At 62.6% G+C, this 19610-nt stretch overlaps 2 protein-coding genes across 22 annotated transcripts in view; one reads left to right on the forward strand and one right to left on the reverse strand.

Annotated features, from left to right (window-relative positions):
* AATK (apoptosis associated tyrosine kinase) overlaps positions 1–13388 on the forward strand; it is a 133800-nt gene extending 120412 nt beyond the window's left edge. For 3 of the 11 annotated variants that reach the window (XM_067021028.1, XM_067021027.1, XM_067021034.1), the window contains 11 exons: positions 2209–2288; positions 2830–2948; positions 3104–3191; positions 4126–4259; positions 5552–5636; positions 5713–5834; positions 7275–7424; positions 7888–10534; positions 10629–10776; positions 10962–11138; positions 12239–13388. In XM_067021028.1, coding sequence (XP_066877129.1) covers positions 2209–2288; positions 2830–2948; positions 3104–3191; positions 4126–4259; positions 5552–5636; positions 5713–5834; positions 7275–7424; positions 7888–10534; positions 10629–10776; positions 10962–11138; positions 12239–12279 — 3791 coding nt within the window. In that variant the 3' untranslated portion in view covers positions 12280–13388. Of the gene's footprint in view, positions 1–237; positions 287–2208; positions 2289–2607; positions 2949–3103; positions 3192–4125; positions 4260–5551; positions 5637–5712; positions 5835–7274; positions 7425–7887; positions 10535–10628; positions 10777–10961; positions 11272–12238 lie in introns of those variants that run through there. The other 8 variants (XM_067021029.1, XM_067021031.1, XM_067021030.1 and 5 more) reach the window with 5 other exon arrangements.
* BAIAP2 (BAR/IMD domain containing adaptor protein 2) overlaps positions 13218–19610 on the reverse strand; it is a 72059-nt gene continuing 65666 nt past the window's right edge. For 2 of the 11 annotated variants that reach the window (XM_067021038.1, XM_059046560.2), the window contains exon 15: positions 13222–14831. Coding sequence is in view for 3 of the 11 variants with exons in the window: in XM_059046558.2 (XP_058902541.1) it covers positions 14762–14831 (70 nt within the window). In the remaining 8 variants the exon portion in view is untranslated. Of the gene's footprint in view, positions 14832–16508; positions 19290–19610 lie in introns of those variants that run through there. The other 9 variants (XM_059046562.2, XM_067021040.1, XR_010838141.1 and 6 more) reach the window with 8 other exon arrangements.

Raw genomic sequence — 19610 nt, forward strand, 5'->3', positions numbered from 1 at the left:
GGACCCCCTACATGGGCACCGTGGTGCCCAGGAGCAGGGCCCGCCCACTGGTGGGGAGGGGCTCTTTGGGGCTCCTTCTGTGGGTGGAGCCTTTTGCTCAGGAGCCTGGGGTGGGGGAAGGAGGGGCCCGGGTCCCCCCAGTGCATGCAGGTTTCAGGTGCAGGTGCAGGCGGGGCCTCTTCCTGTGGCTTCCTTGCCATGTCTCCCACTTGCCCCATCCCGTGGTCCCCCCACCAGGCTGGCAACCCACATGGCAGATGCAGGGCCCACACTCCAGAGGTTAAAGGTCAGTGGCTAAGCTGGGCTTTGAACCCACATCTGCCTGATTCACCACTGCAAGAACCCCCCAGTTTTGTCTGGAGGCTGGTGGGGGGGTCCCTGGCCCCAGGCCCCCTCCCTGGCAGCTCCTAGGTCAGACCTGTGCCCACTCCCAGCTCCTCCAGCCGCACTGAGTAGGGTGTCAGGCCCGGCGGGGGGGCTCTGTTGGCACCAGGGCCTGTGATGAGTAGGCCTGCCCCACCTGCTTGTGTTCTGGGCCCTGCTGGTCCTGACCACGATGCTGCCCAGCCTTCATTATGGGCCGGGGGCCTCCAAGGCACTGGGCTGGGCCCAGCCCACCCCCCCCGGCACCATGACTGTCACTACCCACCCCCCTGCAGGTGTCTCCTAGAGGACACCTCACCAGTTAGGCAGGAATATCAGGTTCTGGGGCTCCTCTGTCGAGTGGCCCAAAGGAACACCCCATAAAATCTTGAAGGTGGGGTCTTTGCTATAGGAGGCCCCCCAACCTTCCTGGGTGACCATAGGAGTTTCTGAGCCTGTGCTGACAGTGCTGGACGCTAGGAGCTGTTGCGGAGCAAGGGCCCCCCCCCAGGGGACACTGTACCCCTGGCCTGGGCCTGTCACCTGCCCCTGGCAGTGTGTGCGCCTGGGACCCCAAGGAATCTTTGAGACCCAGTGTCTTCCACTGCTTAAGGGATTGTCCCTGGGGATGAGGGGGGACAGGGACCCAGGAGGGGCCAGTGATTGCATGCTTTTTTCTATTTTTTAGCTCTGTTCTGTTCTTTATAGGGTACCCTGCTTCTGGGGAGGGGGAGAGATTTGGGTGATGCTGGGAGGGCAGCCCACCTGGAGGTCAAGGATTAAAAACCTGGGCAGCAAGTACTACCCCTCTAAACTGTGGGAGAAGATGGCTCAGCCTTCAGGCTGCTCAGCCTTCAGGCTCCCTAGCCTGGCTCTGTAGGTGCTGCCCCTTGGGTGTGAACCCCAGGACCCCTGGACCCGGCCTGCCATGCCTCCTGCAGCTGCCAGGAGAACTTTCCCGTTGGCTGGCAGTCAGCATGCTCCACGTCCATCACTGCCCCACTGTCAAGACTGCTGAGCCTGCTTGGGGAGACCCCAGGCTGGAGGTGGGGGGGCAGCAGACTGGACCTCAGGGGGAGGAGCCCCGGGACTCAGGGCCCCAGTGGGACCCCTTACCCCCAATTCTGCTCAGCATCAAGGTTAACATTCCCTAGGGTCTCCAGTCCTTGGGAGCAGCCCCTCACCTTGGAGTCTACTGGCTGCCAGGTTCAGCCTGTCCCCTGGGCCCTCCAGGCAGTTGGCGTGGGAGCAGAATTCGGGGAATCCCTTGGGGCACAGGCGGGGTGTGGGTGGGCTCAGCAGCTCTAGCCCTTCCTCTGGGGCCCTCGCTGACCCTTCCTGCCTGCTGACCTCACCCAGCCCAGCCTGCAGGAGAATGGGCCCAGTGTGTTCCGTACAGGGCTGTGCCAAGCAGCCCCCAACAAAGGAGCCTTTGGCGTGCCTGGCGCTGGAATGCCAGCCTGCGGCAGGGGTGAGGGGACGGGCCACTCCACTGCCCTCCTCCCCATGGCCTCCGCCCCAGCCACATTGCCTGCCCAGCGTTGCCTGTGTGCTGGTCCCGGCTCCAGGCCCTGCTGTTTCCAGCCTGGCTTGTCTCTGTAGCTTGGGGCACAGCCTTCCCAGATCCACTCAGAAAGATGCATGGATGTGGCTTGCAGGTCCACAGCTCCCCTGGGCATCAGGTGCCCTGCTACTGATGGCTGCCCCCATCAGGAGGGAGCAGGGGGCTCTGGGTGGCTCCCCAGAACAGGCTATGCAGGCAGCCCCTCTAGGGGCCAGGCGAGAGAAGATGGGGGCGATGATGGAGGCTGAGCTGGCATCTCTGAGCCCCCTGCCCTGTTACAGTGCAGCTGCTCAAGTCCACAGATCTGGGCCGGCACAGCCTCCTGTACCTGGAGGAGATTGGCCACGGCTGGTTTGGGAAGGTGAGTTGCTGTCCCGGGGGTTGGTGGGGACTGGGGAGGGACTGCAGCATGGTCTGCTCTTTTGCCTGCCAGGTGGAGAGGGTGGGTTGGAGACCTGCTTCTCCTAGAAACCTCCCCAGCCCTGGGGTCCCCTCTCAAGGCGCACTGTACTGGGCCCCTCCCTGGGGACCTCAGGGTCCGGCAGCCTCTTATCTGCAGATCCTGATATCATGCTGGGAGATGCCTCTGATTAGGCAGGGATGGGGAGCAGCATCTGGGTCCTGGCTTCTCCCTGACCACCAGCCTGGGTGGGACAATGAGTCCATCTTCCTCACTGCAGACCCCCAGAGCTCTGAGAACAGCTGGGGACCTTAGGGGAGGCAGAGACAAAAGACGGAGTATTACAGCCAGGAGGGCTCGCTCTCGCAGGAGCAGTCCAGAACCCATTTTGCAGATGAGTACATTGAGGCACAGAAACAGACTGCTTTGGCTGGAAGAGCAAGGCTGGGGGCAGAGCTTGGGGACGGTGGAGTCCGCCCACCTGGTGACGCCTGCCTCGCAGGTATTCCTCGGGGAGGTGAACTCGGGCATCAGCAGCACCCAGGTGGTGGTGAAGGAGCTGAAGGTGAGCGCCAGCGTGCAGGAGCAGATGCAGTTCCTGGAGGAGGCGCAGCCCTACAGGTGGGTGGCACCTGGGGACAGGCTCAGCGGGAGGGGGTGGGCCAGTGGCCGGGAGGTGGGGACGTGGGCCCTGTAGACAAAGGCAAGCTCTGTGCTGCCCCGCTCCTGCCCTGCCCTGAGTGCGAGTCAGGGGGGCAGCCTGTTGGCTCCCGCAGGGCCCTACAGCACAGCAACCTGCTCCAGTGCCTGGCCCAGTGCGCTGAGGTGACGCCCTACCTGTTGGTGATGGAGTTCTGCCCGATGGTGAGTCGCCCGCTCCCTGGCCCTCCAGCCCCTGCCCTGCGCTTCTGGAAGGTGGACCTGGCCTTCCTGCTGAGCCGGGGACCCCTCACCTCCACCCTCTGGGCCTCACATCCCCCCCCCAAAGTGGGGTCCAGGTGGCTCTGCACCGCTCCCTCCCAGAGGCGGCCTGGGGGAGGAAGGAGGTGGTCCCCCCTCGGAGACAGCGGCTGTCCGGGTTGGGATTCCACTGTACCCTGGGGGAGGGGGGGCTTCCCCATCTGCCTGTGCTGCTCCGAATCACGGCGGTTTGCCTGAGAGGCACCCCGGCCCGCTCAGGAGGCTCACGGCCCCTGCGTCTGGTCCACGGCCTCGCTCGTACTTTGGTCTTGGGTTCCCCACCCCACCCCACCCCACCCCACACACAGCTGAGATGCTTGCGGAGGCGGCCTCCACAGACGTGGGCCCCCCCCACCATCTAGTTTCTGGACTCCTGGCGTAGCCTCCCAGGGCTGCCCCAGGATGCCTGGGCCCTCCCTGGAGCTGAGCGGCGTCAGCAGGTCAAGGAGTTGCCAGAGGACACTCTGGCCACTGGCTCTGGGTTCCGCCCAGGCTCAGCGTCACTGCTCGTGTGGCCTTGTCTGCCGCCCACCAGCTGAGAGGTGGCGAGCATCTGGGCCCCAGTGGTCTGTATGCGGGCTGTGACCCTGCTGCCCCGCAAGGCTGCCCGGGGCTGGGGCTGTCAGCGTGGGGAAAGTGTGCGCTGCCTGCGGGGTCATCCTACTGAGAGCTGGCCCTTGGGGGGCGGACGTGGGCTCCTCTGGGCAGCGGCAGCCCTGCGGCCGCAGCAGGATGCCTGGACCCCCATGGGCCCTGCTGAGGAGGGAGGGGCCGGGCGGTGGGCTTGCACGGGCACCCACTCCCCACCAGCACGTGACAGTGCTGCTCTTCTCGGCAGGGGGACCTCAAGGGCTACCTGCGGAGCTGGCGGGTGGCTGAGTCCATGGCGCCCGACCCTCTGACCCTGCAGCGCATGGCCTGTGAGGTGGCCTGTGGTGTCCTGCACTTGCATCGCAACAACTATGTGCACAGGTGAGGGCGCGGGCGGCCCACGAGCTCTCTGCAGGGCCCCCGCACCTGCTCCGGGGGCCGTGTGAGGTGGGTCCCCAATTGACCGGGTTAGTCTTTGTTCAGCCTCTAGGGACCACTGTACAAAGGGATTTTGTCAAATGATAAATGCCAGGCAGATGGGAGTTGAACACCTGCTTCTGCAGGAGGGTTAAGCGAGGCGACGTCCACTGTCCAGCTGGCCTGGCTGGGCATGCGGTAGGGCCTGAGGCCCATCCTCTGTCCCCAGGGTGGTCAGCGCTGCCTGGTGGCCCTACGGTGGCCCCTACTCTCCTCTGTCTCTCTCAGGCCCGGAGGGAGGGGTGGCTCTGTCCTGCTTCCCGCCCTGGCCCCTGAAGTCGGAAAGACGGGCCAGGGCCCAGCGTAGGGGGACATGCCAGAAGAAGTGGCGATGGACGTGGCCCCACCAGCCCCGGACAGCACACGGGCCGTCCTCCCCAACAATATCCTGGTGCTGAGTGATGACACATGCAACTCCAGCATCAGTGATTTTGTTGAAGAGGGCAGCTGCCAGCCTCCCGACCTGCCCACCGAGCCCACCCAGCCCCAAGCGCCCATCTGTGGCCCCCGGCACAGCAGCATTTTGGCCGATGTGTGCTGACCCCGCGTTTGCCCCAGTGCCCTGGGCCCCAGACACCCATGGGGCCACAAGGCAGGCCGGGGAGGAGCCGGCAGCCGAGGCCGGCCGTGGATAGGAGGCGAAGGCGGGGGTGAGCGGCGCTGCTGGGTGGGCACTCCCCACACCCACCCTGCCAGGGGCCCTGTGTGCACAGGGCAGGGGCAGGACCCTGGGGCACTCAGTCTCCCCACTGGTGCCTGCCTTCGGGGAGCTGAGGGTGGCAGTGTGCGGGCGGCAGGAGACTGTGGTGTCCCTGGGCTGGCTCGCCCCAGAGGGACGGGTCAGCAGACTGGTGTCACAGGAGAAGCAGGGGAGTGGACTGGGGTCAGGGGATGGGGTTCCAGTGAGGCAGGCCTCGCCCAAGGAGGGCCCTTGGGCACCTTCTGGCTGGTCCTGGGCCTCGTTTCCTCGTCTGCCCTCTAACGTGTGTGGCCCCATCCACTCAGACCCTCCAAGTGTCCAGTGCTGGGTGAGGGGCAGGGTGGGGCAGCCTCTGAGATGCCCCCTTCCATCCACCCACCTACCGAACTGAGCCCAGGATGCCCTCGGCGACAAGCGGTCCAGTCCCCTCGGTGCCCTGGATGCCCTGGATGCCCCAGCCCGGCACTGCCGGCTGACCCCACCCTCCCACCCTCAGTGACCTGGCCCTGAGGAACTGCCTGCTCACAGCCGACCTGACGGTGAAGATCGGCGACTATGGCCTGTCTCACGGCAAATACAGGGTGAGTGGGCCGGCTCGGGCCAGGGCGGGGCCGGCCGCCCTCGCCCGCGGGGTGACACTGTCCCGCGTGCCGACAGGAGGACTACTTTGTGACAGCTGACCAGCTGTGGGTGCCACTGCGCTGGATCGCGCCTGAGCTGGTGGACGAGGTGCACTGCAACCTGCTGGTGGTGGACCAGACCAAGGCCAGCAACGTGTGGTGAGTGTGGGCCCGGCGGTCGCCACGAGGACTTGGACCCCTGAAAGCTGACCACCTGATGCTCACCTGCGACCGTCAGCCCTCATGGCTGCCCTGTCTGGTGCTCAGTGAGTGTCCAGTGAGGACGCGGGGCGCTGGGGGGCTGAGTCCCACCCGCCTGCCAGCTCCCTGGTGTTGGAGGGGATGCGGGCTGGCCACGCCAAGGAAGGCCACGTGTGTGAGGACGTGTTTGTTTGTAGCCCTGTTGCTCTGTAGGAGGTGGCCAAATACGCCCCCAGGTGAGGTCGTGGGGGTTCTGGAGCCACCTGTCGCTGCCCAGTGCCACGGCCCACAGCGGTTGGGCTGGCAGAGCGGCAGGGCCCATGGGGCCTGTGGAGGAAGCCCTGCCCCTCCCAGGGCCCACTGGGCTGACGCCCGAAGACATCAGGGTCAGAGCACTCGGGCAATTTGATGAGACGTGGGGCCTTGTGGTAGCACCTGTTCCCATTGAGAGGGGACAGTGGGGCTGGGGGTCTCCTGTGACTGCAGCCTGGAGGCATGGGGCTGGGTACAGAGCGGGTGCTTAGACCCAGGACTACAGCCTCTAGAGGCTTGGCTGTGGTGGTCCCCTGTCCCTGGCCTTGACCGGCCTCTGCTTCCCCCTTCTGCTTCCTCCCAGCCTCCCAGGCCTGTCTGGCCTCCCTCTGCCCCTGATAAACCCTCAGGGCCTGGATCCAAGGCCCAGTCCCCCTTCCTGAGCTCTCCAGGGGTCTCCCCTGAGCCATTAACTGTACCCCCGTCACGGACACGTCATTCCCCCGCTCACCTCTCCCTCTGGCTGACCCTCCCCTGCCTGCCCACCAGCCCACACTGACTGGGGTCCCCTAGACGGCTTTGGCCAGGGCCACTGTGACGTCTCTATCACCAAATCTGCTGTCCCTCATGCCCCCAGTTTTGTGGGACAGCCTGGGGTCCCCGGGAGCTGGGTGAAGCTACCGCCTACCGGAAAGATCGCAGCTGCCTTCTCCCAGCCCCACGTGCCCTGGCTGCCTGGCCCACCTATGCTGGCTGGGGTGTCCCTAGACTCACCCCTCCCTCCGCCTCACACCCTAGCACACTCCCTCCTTCCAGCCTCCGCAGGTACCTGGCAGGACTGGGAGCTTCTCCAGGGCAGCTCCTGCACCTGGCAGTGTCTGGGCTTCAGCCCGGCAAGGGAATGAACAAATGAACAAATTGACTGGGTTTGTGGGAGGCCAGTGTGGCCTTTATTTGTCCAGGCACCCTGGGCGTGGGCTCGGACCCGGCCAGGTGGCACAGACTGCCCATTTACTGAAGGAAGGCGCCGTCTTCTGGCTGCTGGTGTGATGACGGGAGCTGCCCTTGGCACCCAAGTCTTCGAGGCCCTTTGTAGCCGTGCGTTGGCCAGCCATGCCCGCCCTCTGATGCCTGTCACCCCCACAGGTCCCTGGGCGTGACCATCTGGGAGCTCTTTGAGCTGGGCGCGCAGCCCTATCCGCACCACTCCGACCGGCAGGTGCTGGCCTATGCTGTCCGGGAGCAGCAGCTCAAGCTGCCCAAGCCCCAGCTGCAGCTGACCCTCTCTGACCGCTGGTGAGGACCCTGTGACGCCAGGCAGGGCTGGGGGTGTCCCCAGCAGGAAGGACAACACAAAGGGGGGTGCTCCGAGTCCCCAGAGCATAAGTGGCTCCTCCTGACCGCCTGGGTTTCCAGCTCCCCCTGGCCAGCAGTGACCTCTGGGCCCCTCCCTGTGCCTTCAGTGGAACGGCTGCTTTATCCAAAACACAAATTTGCCTGCAGCCCTGGCAGGGATGAGCTAAGGGAACAGTGCCCTGGTCCACTGCTGTCTCCCACACCACTGTGCATACCACCGCGCCCACTTGAGGAGATGCCCCTGACTGCCCTCGGGATTCTGAGTGTGAGAAGGAGCGGAACTCAGACCCTCATGCTGAGGGCGGACTGGCTCACTCCTTGGGGCGGGTGGGGGGGTCCTGGCCAGGCACTACCACCCGTGGGGGGCAGCAGGGACTGAGCCCTAGGGCATCCCTTCCCGCAGGTATGAGGTGATGCAGTTCTGCTGGCTGCAGCCTGAGCAGCGGCCGACGGCCGAGGAGGTGCACCTGCTGCTGTCCTACCTGTGTGCCAAGGGTGCCACCGAGGCGGAGGAGGAGTTTGAGCGGCGCTGGCACTCACTGCGGCCTGGCGGGGGTGGCGCGGGCCCCGGGCTGGGGGCGGCAGGCCTGGCACTGGGGGGCATGGGCGAGCTTGCGGCCACCTCATCCTTCCCACTTCTGGAGCAGTTTGCCGGCGACAGCTTCCACACGGATGGTGACGACGTGCTGACGGTGACTGAGACGAGCCGTGGCCTCAACTTCGAGTACAAGTGGGAAGCCGGCCGCGGCTCCGAGGCCTTCCCGCCACCGGAGGGCGCATTAAGTCCGGGCCGAGCCGCGCGTCTGCAGGAGCTCTGCATCCCCGATGGCGCTCCCCCAGGCGTGGTGCCGGTGCTCAGCGCTCACAGCCCCTCGGTGGGCAGCGAGTACTTCATCCGCCTGGAAGACCCCACGCCTGCCGCAGGCCACGACCCAGACTGTGCCGGCTGTGCCCCCAGCACCCTCTCCGCCACCCTGCGCCCTGACGGCAGTGACCACGATGATGACTCTGACGGCAGCGCGGCTGCCTCCCTGGTCATGGAGCCACTGCTGGGCCGCGCGCTGCCTGCTGATGGCCCCTGGGGCCACTGCGACTACTACCCATGCAGGAGCCATGCCCGTGACCTGCCTTGCACCCCACGCTCACCCTCACCGGAGACCCCAGTGCTGGCAGAGCCCAGAGCAGAGGATATTGACTGGGGCGTGGGGGCATTCTGCCCGCCCTTCTTTGAGGACCCGCTGGGCACATCCCCCTCCGGGAGCTCCGGGGCCCAACCATCCGCAGGTGGGGAAGAGCTGGGGGAGGCTGAGATGCCCAGGGCTGCCCAGCACAGACACTGGAGCTCCAATGTATCTGCCAACAACAACAGCGGCAGCCGAGCACCAGAATTCTGGGTCCCGGGCCTCTCAAGCTACACGGACTGCTGCCCTGGTGTGAAGCAGGCGTTACAGACCGTCCCTGAGCTGGGCCATCCTCTGATCCCAGAGGACCCCAGAGAGCCTCTCCTCGGGCCAAAGGGGGCCTCCTCTGGTAAGGAGCTGGGCCGCTGCCTTGGCTTCCCCCATCTGTATCCTGCTGAGGGCCTGACACCTGCCCCCTGCCTGGTCACATCCCCTTGGACAGAGGCAGCCAGAAGTGGTGGTGACAGCCCCCAGGCAGAGCCCAGGCTTGCAGAGGAGGCCGAGGGCTCTGCTGGACTCCAGCTGCTCCTTCCCTCCATCCCATCCCCATCCCAAGAGGGAGCCCTGCTTCCTGCCGAGGAGGCCAGCACCCCGCCCACCCTGCCTGCCTCACCCACGCCCACTGGCAGCCCACAGCCTGCCACCGAGCCAGTCCAGGCCCTGGACAGCGACAGTGGCAGCAGCTCCCCTGAGCTGGAGGCACCAGGCAGTGAAGACGAGGACACGACTGAGGCCACTTCTGGTGTCTTCACTGACTTGTCCAGCGACGGCCCGCAGGCTGAGAAACCAGATGTGACACCAGCCTTCCGATCCCTACAGAAGCAGGTGGGGACCCCCGACTCCCTGGACTCCCTGGACATCCCATCCTCAGCCAGTGATGGCGGCTCTGAGGTCTTTAGCCCATTAGCTGTTGGCACCCCTGGCGGGCAGCCCCGAGCCCTGGACAGCGGCTACGACACAGAGAACTACGAGTCCCCTGAGTTTGTACTCAAGGAGGCGCATGAGCCCTGTGAGCCAGAGGCCTTTGAGGAGCTGGCCTCAGAGGGTGAGAGCCCCGGGCCAGAGACTCATCTCGCCGCCTCCCTGGGTGGCCTCAGAGAGAAGAATCCCTACCGTGACTCTGCCTACTTCTCAGACCTGGACACAGAGCCAGAGCCCCCCTTGGGCCCCAAGGAGAAGCAAGGAGGTGTCCCAGTCCCCGGGCCAGAGCCCGATCTGGAGAGCCTGAAGAGCCCCAGGCTGCCGTCTGCACTGCCCTCCCCTGAGTTGGGGATGCTTGCGGAGGCACAGGGCTCTGGCTCCAGGCCACTGCTACTGCCTGAGGACTCTTCCCCAGCACCAAGCGCCTGCCCCAGGGGCCCCAGGCTGGAGCCTCCCTGGCCCCAAGACCCAGCCCAGGTGCCACCCATGCCCAGCCCCGGGCGCTCTAAGATTTTCCTGCTGACTCCGGTCCGGCCCAGCTCAGAGAGCCACCGCCCCGAGCTCCAGGAGACCCTGGCACTGCTGTCAGGGTCGGGCCTGCAGGAACGGACAGGGGGCCCAGGTGCCCCCAGAACCCCACTCTGCCTGGCCCTGCCGGCAGTCCCCGCGGCTCCAGAGGGGCGGCCGGAGGAGGAAGAGGAGGACAGCGAAGACAGTGACGAGTCGGACGAGGAGCTCCGCTGCTACAGCATCCAGGAGCCGAGCGAGGAGAGCGAGGAGGAGGCGCCGCCTGTGCCGGTGGTGGTGGCGGAGAGCCAGAGTGCGCGCAACCTGCGCAGCCTGCTTAAGATGCCCAGCCTGCTGTCTGAGGCCTTCTGCGAGGACCTGGAGCGCAAGAAGAAAGCCGTGTCCTTCTTCGACGACGTCACTGTCTACCTCTTCGACCAGGTGGGCGGCCGCCCTGGGTGGGCTCTGCGTGGGGAGTGGGGGTCTGCGGCGGGACGGGAAGCCATGGGAGACGTGCTGTTCGTGTTTCCTCCAGGAAAGCCCCACCCGGGAGCTCGGGGAGCCCTTCCCCGGCACCAAGGAGTCGTCCCCCACGTTCCCGGCAGGCAGCCCGGGCTCCCCCAGCACCCCCGGCCGGCCTCGGCGGGCTGACCGCTTCCCCGAAGGACCCGTGGCTGAAGAGGGTGAGCTGGAGGCGGGGTGACGCTGCGGCGAGGGTGGGGCAACGGGTGGGGGTGGGGGCCTCATGGAGGCCGGGCAACATGGCGGGGGCCGGTGACTTCGCTGGTGGTTGGGGCCTGGACGTGACCTCTTGCTCCGGGCGGGGTCACCCCCAACCGGTCCACAACTGATGGCGGGCCCCTCGCAGGCGGAGGGTTCGAGTGGGACGATGGCCTCCCGCTGACGCCGGCCCAGGAGCCCGCCCCGCGTGTCCCCGCTGCAACCCCCAAGCCCAGCCCCTTCTCTCGCTTCACTGTCTCACCAGCGCCTGCATCCCGCTTCTCCATCACGCACGTCTCCGACTCGGACTCCGGGTCCGTGGGAGGTGAGTCTGCGGTGGGGCTGGCGGGAGGGGACACCGAGTCAGGACAGTGGTGAGGGCGGCCGGGAGGGGCACCTGCTGGGCGCGAGGCCCTGCGCTCGTTATTTCTCGTTTTCTGATCAAGCTCAGTTTTCAGACGGGGAAACTGAGGCTCGGAGAGGTCAGGTCATGCCAGGCCTGTTTGTTGTGGCCACCCTGGCACGTTTCCTCACCGCCCTGAGGAGATGCAGTGCCCCAGACAGAGCTGGCTCAGCACTCTCAGGATGTAGGCTGGATGTCCACTCCCCGCGCCCCCACCCCCCACCCCACACTCTTTTCTCCCTCCTCCGAAGGCACCAGGCTGGACACTGAGTGCCCCCCACCCACCCTGCTCTCTGACCTGCAGCAGCCTCTCCTGCCAGAACCCTCCCAGCCCCTGCTGGTCTGCCTCATCCACCAACCCCCATCTCAGATCTAGTGGCTTGTCCAGAGATGGTGGTGGCGGCTCGGGTGCCCAGGTGGGGCCCTACTCAGGGGCCTTAGCTCACCCCTCCCTCCAAGTTCCACTCCTCTCAACCTCAGACCAGGTGGGCTCATACCTGTGCAGTTGCCACCACCCCATTCTGCTAGGCTTCCCCGATAGCTCACCTCCACTGATGTCCCTAGTTATCTTGTCCCCCAGGCAGACCCAGCCACTCCCTTGCGGCCCTTGGCCTGTGGCTGCAGCCTCTAGGGGGAGGGATCTGCTGGCCTGTTTGTGTCACACAGCGTGCCCTTAATGGATGTCTGAACAAGCAAGCAGGTCACCAGGAGGCAAGTATGTGACCTTGGCCAGCCCAGTCCTGTTTGGGTCTCAGTTTCCCCACCTGTAAAAAGAGGACTCAGAGGGCTGATGCTGAACTTTGTTGGGCCCGGTCCCTGGTGATGTAGTGGGAAGGATAATTGTCTGGCTCCTACCTAGATAGGCAGGCCGGCCTGCTGCAGCCCCAGCTGCTCAGTGGCCCCTAAGCCAGGGATTGAGGCCAGGTGAAAGTCCTGGGGGAGGGGACTCTGGCTGTCCTTGGAGGGGAGGGTGCTCTCAGGAGTCCCCGTGGCCCCAGTGTCTCCCTAACCATGTTTGCCAGGTCCTACAGCAGGTGCTGGGGGCAGCTGTAAAGAGGCCTGAGCCCCAGGCAGCCCCTGCTTGGAGCCCCTGCCGGTTCTCTTCCCGGCAGCAGCGAGGACGGTGACCAAGAGTGGTGGGGACTTTCATCCTGGCAGTGGTCAGCAGCAGCTTCCAGGCGCTTCGGTGCCCCGTGCAGCACCCCGGAGGAGCAGGGCAGGACGAGAGGCCCCTCTCTGGCGCTGGACATTAGAGCATCTGTGCACACCAGCCCCGTGCTGCCCTGGGGGCAGGATTTGTCCTGGACACTTGGGTTTGCTGCTATGCCCCAGGGATGCCCTACAGCCGCCCCTCCCCCTGAAGCTGCCCCCTGCCCCCCCCCCCCCCCCCCCCCCGCTGTCAAGACTGCTTGGCCTCTGAGGCCAGGGGCCCCCGCACGCCCTGCCCACAGGTTCCTGTGGTGTGTTGCAGGCTGCTGTGTCCTCACCCCAGGCGAGAGGGCAGGTACAGGCCTGCTAGGACGGCCTCTCCCTGCCCCCTTTGCCCCTTCTGCCGGTTCAGGGTTTGCTCAGTGCAAGAAGAGGATACCGCGCTCGTGTGTCCCCGCTCCAAGTCTGTGGCTGTTTCCCCTTCACTGAATCAGTTAGACCGTAAGCTCTCCCTCCCCACAGGGTCGGGGCCGGCTTCCTGCCTGGGTCCCACTGGAGGCCTGCGAGGGGACTGAGGTGGGCAGCCCGAAAGATGGGGGGCTTTCAGGTCGCAGTCCTGCTGCTTCAGCCCCTGTCTAGAGGTGCCTGTGGCTCCCCTCTGCAAGGTAGGGCCCAGCCCGGCCCAGCTGCCAAAGGAAAGTGGGGGCTGCCCCCCACGGTCAGTGTCAGGGGGTTCCTACCGCAGGGGTGGAGACTGGGAAGGGGTGGGGCTGGGAGGGAGGGTGGGGCAGGGCAGCACAGGGGGTATTTTTGTAACGCTGTTGTCAGAACAGATGGAAGTGGGATGCTTTTAAGTTATTGTTGCCAAAGAGACGTAAAATTTATTGTTGCTTTCGGGGTGTGGGTGGGAACTTGTTTTGAGTTTGTTTTTTGTTTGTTTATTTGAGGCTTATGATGCTGGTACAATGATCGTCTTGTTCCTTGTCTGTTTTTTAAGAGAAATCAAAGCTAAGGAAAAAAAGCCTTCATGCTAAGTGTGTTTTCTTTTGGAGTCTGCAGATAAAGCCTTGGGCAGGAGGGGGCATAGGCCGTGCTGGGGTCCCTACAGTCCCTTCTGACCACTGCGGGATGCAGGAGGGAGACCACCCTTCCTCCAGCTGTCCTTGGCACACCTTGGTGGAGGGAGACAGTGACCTTGGGCCCCTAGGGTGCCCAGGTTGGGGTGTCTTCCCAGAACAGGGCCGGCGGACTGACGCCTGCAGCCCTCACTTCCTGCCTGGAAGCTGGCCCTGCCTAGGTAAGGGTGAGAGGGGACCTCTCCGGAAAGCTCTTCCTCCTGCCTCTCCAGAGGTCACCTCTGTCCCTCAGCACGGGGAGGCCAGTTGAGGGGGTGGTGAGCTGGGAGCAAGGTGGATTGCGAGGAGGTGGGGCTTCTGTGCCCCTCCACCGCAAACATCTGCCCTGTGACCCTGCCTCGCCCCACCCTGCCTGCCTCCAGCTTCGGCAAGGTGAGAGCCTCTGGGGCCCCACCCGCTGTGCACAGAGCCCCTCCTGGGAGGGTCTGGGAGGAGCAAGCCAATGCTGCCCAGAACGGCTCCTGAGGTAAGGACTGCTGTCACCAACGTGGTCGGCACGGCTGTATTTCAGTCTCAAATGTCAAAATGGCATGGATCTGATAAAGTTTCTAGAATCTTACATTTCCAGCTGAAATATGGAAACAGCCGGAGTATTGAGGGCGCCCACCCAGGAAGCCTGGGGCAGGACCCCCTCAATGGCACACAGCTTGGGGAGCCAGGCCACAGTACCGACCACGCTGGGGACAGGGAGGAGAGCTGGGGGCCCTGCAGCCAGTTCTGGATGGGAGTTAGGATGTGGGCAGGGAGAAACTGGGACAGAGAGGCCCACAAAACTGCCAGTGGGAGGGGGGAGACCCAGCAACGCCCCAATCAAGGGTCTGCCAGGAAGTTAAGTGCTCATAATAAATCCAAGGAAGGCGGGGCAGGCCCTCACCCTCCCCTCCCCTCCCCTCCCCCTCCTCCCCTTGCCCCTGCATGCTGCTGCAGGTACAGGTGAGCGGCCTCATTACTGACCAGACAGGGGCTCCCCTTACAGCTACAAGCTGATGCGATGGCCCTCCCTGCACCCTGGGGGCTCCCCGGCCCGCACAGCCCAGGCAGCAGGTCCCAGCCCCCCTCACTCTCCTTGGCCACGGCCCTGCCAGCTCCTGACCCTGTAGGAACAGCCGAGGTCCAGCCCAGGCCAGATTGAGGTGGGGGCAGAAGGGCTTGGAAGGAGAGAATTCTCTAAATGGGGAGCAAGCAGATTGTAACGAAACAGGTTACAGGTCAGGGTGTGGGCGGAGGGCCCCCCACGGGCAGTGGGTACAGACGTGGCCGTCAGCTGAGGAGTGGGGCAGACCTGTCATTGGTCACCGTCGGCTTCAGCTGGACGCTGGCGAAGGGATTCCTGAGGAGAGAAGAGTGGTTTTAGTGGTTTTTGGGAGGGGTGCTGAGTGCCACCCTGCGTCTACAGACGGCATCCACCTGGACCCCGATGGCCCAGCCTCTGAGCTCAGGGCCAGGGGGGTGGCAGAGGCCGCGGGGGAGAGCCAAGAAAGGGGCGCTGTCCGCAAGGCCAGCTGAGCCCCAGTGCGCCACCCTCTGCTCACGCCCCCCAAGTGCCCCACCTCGAACCATCAACCCTCCCAAAGGCAGCGTGGGTGGGCATGGCGGGGCCCCTCCACATCAGCCCCGGTCCTCTCTCTGCAACCTGAGGCAGCCCCACATGAGCCGCACCCAAGCTCGGTGCGCCACCCGCCAAGGCCAAGCAACCCCCGCCACCTGCCCGAGAGCAGCAGCTGAGCCCGTCTGCAAGGACACAGCTGTTGACACACAGAGCCACAGCGCAGCAGAGCGCACAAGCCCAGCCCATGCATCCTGGGGGCCCAGAGAGTGGCCCGCCCCATGCCGACACGACAGACACGAGGCGCAGGCACCCCAGCGGCAACGGGGCTGGCAGGGGTGGACCCCCGCAGCCCCTGCGGAGGGGCTGACCGCCTCCTGAGAGGCCGTGCCTGCCCCTGTGTGCCAAGGCCGCGGCTGACGCTGACGGACGCACCAGACAAGGGGCTGAGATGGAACAAGATGAGTGCAGGGCGGGGCTGGCACCTGGCCTCGTGCTCACGGAGGCCTCTCCTCCTCCTCGGGTTCGGTGGGCTCCGAGGACCTGCCCAGGCGGGGACGGCACAGGAGAGCAGGCCGGGGGACGTCAGGCAGTCCCAAGGGTGACAGCACAGATGGCACGTGGGACACAGAGGGCTCGGCCTGAGCAGGAGCCGTTACCTGGGGTGGGAGTGGCCTCTGACATGGCTGGGCATCCACAGGTGGTGGGTGGGCGCTCTGTCCAGGTGCCCAGGAAGATAGAACGTGGGGTGGGAAAAACCCTGTGTTTGCCTGAGGACCTGGCATTCTCTAAAACACTGAGGCACTTTGGGCTCAGTTGGTCAAAGGATGAACTAGTGAGAGGAGGCTGATGGAGCAACGTGTGGCTTCTGCATCTCCAAGATGCTGCCTGACAGTTGCTGCAGCACCCACAGCCATCCCACCCCTGCCTCGGAACATCTGCACCTGATGAAAGGCCCTCCAGCCGGCGGGGCCTCAGTCTCCCTCATTCAGGTCCTCTCTGGCCCCCCAGGCTTGGGTCTGAGCAGGTGTGCTTCGGCCCCACTGGCCCCGGGCAGGGGCGGCCTGGAGGTTCTGAAACCGAGGTTCTGCTGTGACCAGCGTCATCTGCCCTGGGATGGAGGATGCAGGGCAGCCATGGGGGTGGCCACCTTGACTGGACTCTGGTCCTAGAGGAGGGCTCCATGCCCTTGGCAGTCTGCAGCCAGGGTCATGGCGGGGGGTCTTGTGGGGCTAGAAACGGGGCAGGTTTGCCCATCCAGAGTCAGGGACCCAGCAGGGGAAGGGACCCAGAGAAGGGAGGATGGCGCCTGTGTTGACCAGAGCCAGGGGGCAAAAGGGAGTTCCAGCCGGGTGTGTCCCGACACACCTACATTCTCATCAAACGGTCAGTGACCAGCCACGTGTGAATCAATGAAGTTACAACACACCCTCAAACCATATACAAAAACAAACTCACAATGGCTTACAGACTTAAATATAAGACATGACACCATAAAACTCCTAGAAGAAAACATAGGCAAAACATCCTCCGACATAAATCGTACCAATATTTTCTTAGGTCAGTCTCCCAAGGCAATAAAAACAAAAGCAAAAATAAACAAATGGGACCTAATCAAACAAGCTTTTGCACAGCAAAGGAAACTGTAAACAAAAAGACAATCTACGGCCTGGGAGAAAATATTTGCAAATGATGCGACTGACAAGGGCTTAATTTCCAAAATATACAAACAGCTCCTACATCTCAACAATAAAAAACCAAACAACCCAATCGAAAAATGGGCAGAAAACCTAACTAGACATTTGTCCAAAGAAGACATACAGATGGCCAACAGGCACATGAAAAGATGTTCAACATCACTAATTATTACAGAAATGCAAATCAAAACGACAATGAGGTACTACTACCTCACACTGGTCAGAATGGCCATCATTAAGAAGTCTACAAATTACAAATGCTGGAGAGGGTGTGGAGAAAAGGGAACCTCCCTAGACTGTTGGTGGGAGATTGGTGCAGGCACTATGGAAAACAGTATGGAGGTTCCCCCAAAAACTAGAGTTGCCATACGATCCAGATGAAACAATAATTCAAAAAGATACATGCACCCCTATGTTCACAGCAGCACTATTCACAATAGCCAAGACATGGAAACAACCTAAATGTCCATCGACAGATAAATGAATAAAGAAGATGTGGTATATACACAATGGAATATTACTCAGCCATAAAAAAGAATGAAATAATGCCATTTGCAGCAACATGAATAGACCTAGAGATTCTCATGCTAAGAACGACGAACAGCATATGATATCATTTATATGTAAAATCTAAAAAAATTATACAAATGAACTTACCTACGAAACAGACAGACTCACAGACATAGAGAACAGACTTGTGTTTGCCAAGGAGGAAGAGGGGTGGGGGAGGGGTGGATTGGGAGTTTGGGATTAGCAGATGAAAACTATTATATATAGAATGGATAAACAACAAGGTCCTACCGTATAGCACAGGGAATTATATTCAGTATCCTGTGATAAACCGTAACGGAAAAGGATATAAAAAAGAATGTATATATGGGTATAACCGAATCAATTTGCTATATGGCAGAAATTAACACATTGTAAATCAACTATACTTCAATTAAAAAAAAAAAAAGGGTCACTGGCAAACCCACACTGCCACCTGAGCCAGGAAGACCTCCCTGAAGAGGGTGTCTGGCCTCTAACCCACACTGTCCTCTTCTCCTCCCCCAAAACACTGTGACCATGGAAGATGCATGTGCTGTCCACACTGCAGGTTCTGAGGAAGCAGGTGGCAGCTGTAATCACTCCAGACCTCTGGAGCGACTCCCTCCTGCAGCCCCGGCCAGAGACCCCTGGGTGGGACACTCCCACCCTTCAGCATCAGAGAAAGCGTGAGGCCCCCTTGGGTGCCCACCACCTTCTGGAATGTTCTGTGAAAGGACAGGCTTAAGAGCTACCCCCCGGGGAGGGCACCTGAGTGACCCCAGGTGAGGGACTGGGGTCAACACTGGGAAGACAAAACATGACAAGATTTGGACCTGAGGCATTGCCGATCCTGCTGTCCTGCAGATGTCCGTCACTGCCCAGGGGTGGACGCCGAGGCCAATCAACAGCGGACCACCCAGACACAGAACAAGCTCTTCTTGACCCAAATGGGAGACGCTGGAGTATGCGAGGGTCAGTGCTGTCAGGACGCCAGGAACCCTCCCCAGGCAGGGCCACCAGGCACTCAGGTGGAGGATTGGGGGCGGGGCTCTGCCCCCCTCCTGAGCAGGGACACAGGGACAGCCGGTAGCTTTTATACGGAATGGATTTGCACCCTCCGGAGGGGCAGGCCAGAAGTCCCGGGCATGGTGGAGGCAGGCACGAGCCAGGCCCCCCGCCAGCAATGGCTGTCCCCACCACCCAGTCCTCTGCAGACCCCCACAGCCTGACGAGGTGGGACCCCCTGCAGCCGAGCAGCATTCGGGTCCAGGCTCACGAAACATTTGTCACTGCGGATTTGGTGGAATCGCCTTCGGTTATCTTCTGAATCCACTTCTTGAATAAGAAAAGGGGTGGTTCTGAGAACAGCCCAGTCAGCATGAAGCGTGGCTTGTGTCCTGTGGTGACTCCGGAGCAGAGAAGGAGCGAAGAGCAGTCACAGCATAGACTTCAACTTTCTCCACATTTTCCTCTTAAAACTTGCCACAACTTCAGAACGTCGGCCCTTTTGGACTTGAGTCGTTCTCCTCCCCGGCCCTCCTCCCAGGGCTGTGAGCTCTGGCAAAGCTGAGCAACGTCCCTCAACCAACCAGAGGTGGCTTGTGACACCCCCACCCCTGGTACAAACATCAGGACAGGCAGACCCTGCGGCCGCCGTGCTGTGTGCTCCCTGGGATGAGTGCACCCCCGCCCGCCGTGCCCCTGGGGCTCTGCCCTACATCCAGGGGTGAGGTTCTAGGCAGAGGCCATATGAGCCTCCCTGAGCCTTCACCCCCTTCCAGTACCTCCAGTGGGCGAGATCAGCTGGGCTCCACCAGCTCAGAGGGACCACGAGGGCAGCATAGGTAGGGGTGGGAGATGCAGGTGTCTCAAAGCATCTCGGAAGAAGAGGGACAGATGCAGGGGAGGAGACTGACCCAGGTCACCCACCGTTGAGCCAGGGTCAAAGTCATTTCTCCCATCCCCCAATTTCAGGAGCACTTGTCTCTAGAGTTTTCCAGAACTCACACTGCAGCTAATCAAGAGAAAAGCAGGAAAGAAAAAACACAAACATATATATAGATTAAAAAAAAAACCCTGGCAGTCCAGTGGTTAAGGGCTCTGTGCTTCCACTGCTGGGGGCCTGGGTTTGATCCCTGGTCAGGGAACTAAGATCCCACAAGCCGTGTAGTGTGGCCTAAACAAACACACACATACACACACACACACACAAACAAGAAAGGCAGTGAAGGAGGGAGAGGGAGAGTCCAGGACCTGCTAGAGTGGTCCGGCTGCCCACAGGGAGGATGGCATCACCGTGACACCCAAGGAGGTGAAAGGAGGACCATCTCCGTAA

The sequence above is a fragment of the Kogia breviceps genome, chromosome 19, assembly GCF_026419965.1.
Source record: "Kogia breviceps isolate mKogBre1 chromosome 19, mKogBre1 haplotype 1, whole genome shotgun sequence".
Taxonomy (NCBI): Eukaryota; Metazoa; Chordata; class Mammalia; order Artiodactyla; family Physeteridae; genus Kogia; species Kogia breviceps.